This window comes from Triticum urartu, chromosome 5, assembly GCF_003073215.2.
Source record: "Triticum urartu cultivar G1812 chromosome 5, Tu2.1, whole genome shotgun sequence".
Classification (NCBI taxonomy): domain Eukaryota; kingdom Viridiplantae; phylum Streptophyta; class Magnoliopsida; order Poales; family Poaceae; genus Triticum; species Triticum urartu.
Genome location: NC_053026.1, coordinates 467,919,633 through 467,927,233, shown reverse-complemented (window position 1 = coordinate 467,927,233; position 7,601 = coordinate 467,919,633). Strand labels below are relative to the sequence as shown.

The following is a 7,601-nucleotide window of genomic DNA, read 5'->3' as shown; positions in this document are numbered from 1 at the left end:
AAGGCCTTATTTTTATTGATCTAGGTTTTTCTGGCAACTCGATGAGCACAAATATAGAAGTACATACTAGATAAGTGGGATATCTTATGGCAAGAGCTTATTCGTAATGGATATACAAGTTTCTTAACGAGGAGGGTGTATGGCAGGAGCTTATTCATAATAAGTATCTATATTTAGAAACTCTATCTTAGGTGGAAGCAAAATCAATAGACTCCCCTTTTTGGAAGGGCCTGATAAAGGCCAAGTCCGCTTTATTTAAGAGAGATTCGTTTGAGGTTGGCAATGGCCATTCTACGAGTTTCTGCAAAGACACCTGGTTTGGGGACAACCTGCTTACTGCAAGGACCTCATCAATACGGGGATGGTGTTCCATAGAAAACATATTCGTAAGATTAAGGTCCCAATTAAACCGCACGTGAAAATCAATGCCATTGCACCACTATCACCATTTAGAAACTTCCCTAGCTACTATTTGCCTGCTTCCCAAAATGGTGGGAGAGAGCGCTGATTTCGCACGAGAATTCCGCATGTAGGCCTAAACTCCGCTGCAATTTTCTCTGTCGATTAATCCTTTAGCCCATGATTTTAATCAGTCCATGAACCTTAGATATTGCATTGATCTTTGTCAAACTGGAGTTACTTATCGATGCCCCTCCTAGCGATGCTAAACGGACTTAATCCGAGGAAACAAACAGGGGCAATTCGGGGGGGGGGGGGGTCTCCTTTTTCCGCCATTCTCTAGCAAATCCTCTCCTCATGATGGCCTCGTGGCAATCAATGAGTATGTGGGTCGATGGATCCCCACGTTCAAGTCGTGTTTGTTGTAGGTTCAAGCCGGTCACCTGGTCTTTTTTCTTATTTCGTTTGTGGTTTTTGGACGTGTTTGTGCTAATAGCCCAGCAAACAACTTTATTTCATGTGATGCTCCTTGGTGGTTGCTTTATTTTTAAAATGGAGCTAAAGTATATTTTGAGGTTCTGTAGGTTTAGGCCTTAGTCGTTAGAATTTCTGTTGGGTGTCATTGTGGCTTCGGCAACAATGACAACAACAACGAATAAGTGTGCTCTAGATCTTGCCTTGACGTGGTAGATTCCGTCCTCATCAGCAGCAGATCTATGAGCCCGTCTTTTTAGAAAAGGAGGATTACCCCCGGCCTCTACATCTGGACGATGCATGCAGCCATTTTATTAATTATTCATAAAGATCTTACAAAGTAGTACATTAGGTAGTCTGAAGCCACCATCTTAGCAACAATTGTCTCTACTCCTATCCATCTGATGAAGGGGTGCCGATGGTCCGAACTAATACCAAACAGACATCGCACAAATGCCTAACATCTAAAGACAGAGGCCCCAACCAAGCCACATACTGGGTTTGGGGCACAGACTGATCCGGCACACTCTCTGTGTCTTCATCGCCATCTTCCACCAATCCATCTTCAGAGCAGAAACTAATGCACCGACCTTGGAAGGCCTCTCTGCCATCGACGCCACCATGACGCTAGAAAGCATCCTCCTCCTGCGCCAGATCTAGGAGCTCATACGTTCCTATATTATTAAAGACCATATTATTTCTACATAGACAAAACAACCAATGTAAAGCCACAAACATGTTTAAGTATCATCCCAAAACCGGACTTCATCTCAGTTTTCAGCCTTGGATTGGGAGGCGGCGGCGGCATGCGCATCATACCCTCCATGGAGGTGCCATTTGGGAGGTTTGGGTTTTAGGGAGAGTACAGTGGGTGTGTGCGGTGGGCTCCGGACAAGGGCTCGAGCAATGGTGGTGGTCTGGAGGTTGGTAGGTGGAGCGGCGTGGCATCTACTGCATCGACTACGGCGGGTCTTAGAGGCATGGTGCAGCTCAGTCTTGGCGACGAATGGGGCTGGATGGACGAGCGCAGGGCGGTGGAGTGTTTGGCATGCATCATGGCGACGTTGATTGCCCGCCGACCTCGCAAGTATAATGTGGATCTATTTTCTGGAGATGTTTCGGTCGATTGATGTTGGTGGCGGCCTGAGAAGAGTGTGCATGTGGTGTACGCATTGGGTCTGCTGCACCGGGTCTATGCTCCTGGTACGTCGTGCTGGCAGATCGGCGTGAGCCCGGTTCTAAATAATGGGGAGTGGTAATATTCCCCAGAGTGCTTAACAAAAAAAAAAACTACCACAATTCATCCAATCCTACCTATAGGCCACCATTTTGCGATTTTTTTTTCCCGAAAACTACCACTTTACGCCTAATTTTTGGCAAAAAAAAGAATGGATCTCCTCACCCACGACTCCGATATGTTTATAGAAGGAATTTAACTTTATGCCATGATCACTTGATCAGGTTGCGATGCCTTTGATCCATGGTCCTGTGAGGCTGTGACTCTGCTCATGTTCCTCAGTTGGCCACGGGGGCCATGGTATTGCGAGATTTCCCAACGCCACCACGCGAAGATTTCACTGCCATATGCTCGATGTTTAGAGGAGAAGCTAGCTGATGTGGAGGCGCTCGGATCCATCTGGTGCTCGCCGTGGACCAAATAAACCGGGCATCTTGCCCCAGCACAGTAGACCGGAGACGCATTAATTGGGCCGAGCAGATCGATCTTCGTGGAATATAATCTGCATAAAGCACGGTTTTCAGGATTCCCCCGTCAAATACTGATTTTTGAACCTCCTTTCTGAAATGCATCTTTCTCAGCTACTTAGGGCGAATTTCTATTTTCTACTAGGCAGAGAGCTCATACTAGGCAAACTCGAAGCACGGAAATTAGTGTTCGTCAAGGTGTTCTTGACTGGGTTTCACCCGCAGCCACCGCGTGCAGGCCTGCATCAAACTGGATCCCAAATCTGTCTCGGATTCCAGGCACCAACTTGCGGGATTGGAATCCAGGCATCACTTCAACCAGGATTCAGAATATTTACTCCTTTTCCCCAGCCAAAAAGGGCATCTCAATCCTGATGTGCTCGGCTCGATCGTTCGTATACCCACCTGTCACCCTAGCCAACCTATCTCTCTATCTAGTATCTCGCTCGATCCATAGCGCGGGCACCGACAAGAAAGGCGAATTTCTGGGTGTGGACCTGATCGCTATTGCACCTCCAAGAGGCATGAGCATCTGCTTATCACGTCGATCGGATAGAGCTGCTCGAGAGTGTGCAGACGTAGTCACCAACTCGTCGCCATGTTGCCCACCGGCCCGGAAGGCGCCACGTTGGTACAGTGGCCGGAAACGTGTTGGCGCAGCCCTAAACTAGCTCTGGACGAAGGTACAAGAAGCACTTTTTTCTGACAACCAACGCCCCGGGCGTTTTAACGCCCCAGCGCTCAAACCCCTGATGTTTTCTTTGTTCCAACTAACCATCATACTACAAACAGCCTAGCTACTACTAGTACACGGCAACTAATACATGCATGCACGTCCGTCTAGCTAGCTCACGAGATACATGCATACGCACACCACGCACACCTACGTACACACACGCACACACGCCACGTCTTCCGCTGCGCCTCGCACATTTCGCGCGTATCCGTCGCGCCCGACGAGTCTGACTGCCATCAGTGCGTCCCACGCGTACCTGATGCACCCGACGAGCCCGACCACATCATATGTCGTGGCTTATTCCAACACACACCCCTTAAGCCACGGTCCAGAAGAGTCTGTCATCGTCGACGTTGGCGTCGGCCAAGAGAGCCTGCTCCGCCGCCCGTCCTTTCCGCAGCTGCGGGCACTCGCGCTGGAAGTGTCCGTGTTTCCCACATTTGTAGCAGCACCTGCGCCTGTTGCCGCCGCTCCCCGACGCCACGTTGCGTCCATCGTCGTCGTCCCGTGCTCCGCCGTGCTGCCGCTCCCGCGTCCGCCACTGTGCCGCCGTGAACAGGAGCTGTCCGTCCGCCCGCTCGCCACTGTCCTGCCGTCGACGCCGAACTCGCTCGTCGAACGCGCGCAGCCGCCCGAACGCTTCGTCGAACGCCATCATCGTCACGTAGTGGAACTGCTTGATGCCGGCGATGACGGGGAAGAGCCGATCCGGCACCGTATCCAGCAGCTTCTTGACGAGCGCCGCATCGCCTAGCGTCTTCCCAAGGTTGGCATACCTCGCGCGCCGTCGCCGCGAGCCTCCCGCCGTACACGTCGAGCTCCTCGCCGTCCGCCATCTTTAGGCGGTCAAATTCGCCGCGCAGCGTCGCCAGCCTAGCCGCGCGGACCCGATCGGCGCCGACGAACCTCACCTTTAGGGAGTCCCATACATCCTTGGCGGTGAGGTTCGTCGACACCTATAGCAACACATCCTCTGGCAATGCCCTGAGTAACAACGCACGCGTCATCTTGTCCTTCCGCGCGTTCACCGTCACACGTCGCCCGGCGCTCGCCTCCCACACGGTGTGGACGTCGAGGATCGCCTGCACCTTGATGGCCCAGACCGTGTAGTTGTCCGCAGTCAGCATCAGCATCGCCATTGTCGCCAATCCGCTCGCGGCGCCGCCGTGTGGGACGAGCGCCATGGTCGCCGGTGATCACCCAAACCGAAGCTCTGTATACCAATTTTTGGGGCAGCCCTAGACTAGCTCGACGAAGGTAGAAGAAGCACTTTTTTTTGGCGACCAACGCCCGGGCGTTTCAACGCCCTGGCGCTCAAACGCCCTGAGTTTTTCTTTGTTCCAACTAACCACCATGCTACAAACAGCCTAGCTACTACTAGTACACGGCAATTAATACATGCATGCACGCCCGTCTAGCTAGCTCACGAGATACATGCATATGCACACCACGCACACCTACGTAAACACACGCACACACACCACGTATTCTGCTGCGCCCCTCACGTCTCGCGCGCATTCATTGTGCCTGACGAGCCCGACTACACCAGTGTGTCCTGCACGCATCCGACGCGCCCGACGAGCCCGACCACACCACATGCCATGGCTTATTCAAAACAAAACGCTAGCTGTTCGACTTAACGCGAAATGATCGAAATGCAAGGCAGGTCCCCCTGGAAACCTGACTCTTTGCTGAAAGTTCAAGAAAACAAAAAATAACGAGCCATGCATTTGAGACGTTGACGTAGATCGATGCATTATGCGCACACCTATGTGTCGTCCCAAGCGCATCGCAGCAACAGAATCAACATTCCAAAGGAAGCACCTTCGTCCAAAGAAGTTCAGAATCAGAATCTAATTAGCCACTGACCTTTCAATGCTCAGGCCGAGATGGCAATCAAGATGCCACACGAGCTACAAGCGCCTATAAATAGCGGGCACCGAAGCAGCACAGCGATCATCAAACCATTACCATCGGAGCTTCTCAAGTGCAAAAAACCATTAGCGCTAACTTAGCTCGGTTTCCCATCCAGTTGGAGATGTCTTCTGGGTCGCGGAGCTCATCCCGCGGCGGCGCCAACGCGGAGTGGAGCAAGAAAGAGAATAAGCTGTTCGAGGATGCACTCGCCTACTACGGCGAGGGCACGCCCGACCGCTGGCTCAAGGTGTCCCGCGCCATGAGCGGGACCAAGACGGCCGACGAGGTGCGCCGCCACTACGAGATCCTCGACGGCGACATCAAGCTGATCGAGTCCGGCAGGGTCCCGTTCCCCAAGTATAATACCCAGGGGGCCTGGAACTGATTCATCAATCAAGGTAACCAAAACCCAACCTCATCCTTGAATCTTTTCTACAATTTGTTATAAGTGTGAAGTGTCAGCCGGTCCTAGCTCAGCTATATAGAGATCCCAATCACTTATTCACTTGTCATAAACTCATAATAAAGGTAGACCATGCCCTAGCTAGGTTAACGTTGTCAATTGACAACGAAATAGCAAAGGAATGGCGCTTGTTAATGCTATCAATTACTTCGCTAGCTGTTTCTGCTCCAGATACACACAAGCAAAGCGGATCCGGCACATAGATTGGTATCCAGAATTCCAGATCCATTAGTGTGAGAGGCGGTGCTGCATATCCCAAATTACAGAACATAGATAAGTATCCAGTGGAATCCATTTCTTTCCGAGCCAAGCATTCACACAAAACTATCCAAAGAAATGGGGGCATGTTTCTCATATTGAAATGCAAATGTCAATGTAGCTCAGTTCTAAAATTGAGAAGTTGAGATAAGTTAACTTACAAGGTACCTCTCTCGTTGTATTTTTCTTTTTCAGGAGCAAAGTTTCTGAATTCTGAAGATCCTGCAAACAGGATAATCTGTTGATATAATCTAGTCCTTAGCTGGGACCATGTTATTGAAGCGAGCATAATTATGTACTGTATGATGAAGATTGTGGGCACTTGGTTAGGAATAAAAGAAGAAAACATGTGCGTGTGTACATAATATTAGGTTTGTAAGCAAATCAAGTGTGTTTCGTCTTGTAGACGGTAGCACATATTTTCATTATGTACAGTATTACTCCTTCCCAATAAGTTTTGGAGTAAACATCGGTGATGTAAATCCCCAGTACTTGTGTGTACTGTTTATGAACTTATGCTGGTTCGAATATTCCTGTTTGTTGGTTCAAGACTCAGATTTTACATTGCACTTTACATGTTTTTTTTGAAACGTCACCAGGGGCAGAGGAAAACTGCCCACCTGAATTTTCATTAAACTTTAAGTCATGACAGAAAAGAGCAAAGGGATTTTTACGGCTGCACAGAGAGAGAGAGAGAGAGAGAGTAGGGAGAGGGGGGCTAGTGCAACACAGTAAGACATTGGACCCACAACTCCAAGATCGTCTTACAGATAGTGCGAGAGCATTGCCACCTCCAGAGCGAGACATCAACAGAGATGTTGCGGACCACATCAAGGGGCATGAGGTTTTGCGCGCGGAAGGCTTTGACATTCCTGCTCTTCCAAATATTCCAAAGGACGGCGATGCAGGCGGTGGATCGCAACGAGGTGGCGTAGGGAACCCCCCAGAGCTAGCTGAACTTTACATGTTATCATTATTGATTTGCTTCCGACGAAGATGGACTAGATGTGAGTATGACTATGTGCCATCTGATAACTTGTGTACTCCCTCCGTTTTATTTATTCTGCATATTAGCTTTGACTAAAGTCAAATTTCAAAAGTTTGACCAAGTTTATAGAAAACTATATGAACATTTGCAATCTGTATTAAGTGAAAACATGAAGTTGATTCTTTGTCTTTTTGAGCAGCTTTCGCGTCTCAAAATAAATTTCCATAAAAGAGAGCTATTTTTCTTTGGAAGGGTCAAGGAAACAGAGAATGAATATAGCCAACTCTTCGGTTGTGAGGTGGAATCTCTTCCGTTTATGTACCTCGGAATACCCCCCCCCCCCCCTTAATCTCAGAAATAAAGAATGGAAAATAGTCAAAGATCGCTTTGAAAAGAAGCTCAACAATTGGAAGGGGGAACTCATGTCATATGGGGCATGATTGACTCTTATCAACACTATTCTCACAAGTCTACCCATGTTTATGTTGTCCTTTTTTTGAAATGCCCAAAGGGGTATTTAAAAGGCTTGATTTTTATTGATCTAGGTTCTTCTGGCAGCGATATGAGCACAAATAGAAGTACTTAATAGATAAGTGGGATATCATCTGTTAGACAAAGGATCAAGGTGGTTAGGGTATTGATAACTTAAAGATAAAAAATAA

The 7,601-nt window shown here is 48.9% G+C and overlaps 1 protein-coding gene across 1 annotated transcript; it reads left to right on the top strand.

Annotated features, from left to right (window-relative positions):
* The first annotated feature begins 5,287 nt into the window (after positions 1 to 5,287).
* On the top strand, positions 5,288 to 6,350 carry LOC125556329 (protein RADIALIS-like 3). Its single transcript, XM_048719080.1, has 2 exons — positions 5,288 to 5,628; positions 6,147 to 6,350. Exon 1 carries the CDS (start codon positions 5,352 to 5,354, stop codon positions 5,613 to 5,615), a length of 264 nt encoding a protein of 87 aa, XP_048575037.1. The 5' UTR covers positions 5,288 to 5,351; the 3' UTR covers positions 5,616 to 5,628; positions 6,147 to 6,350.
* Positions 6,351 to 7,601: the final 1,251 nt, after the last annotated feature.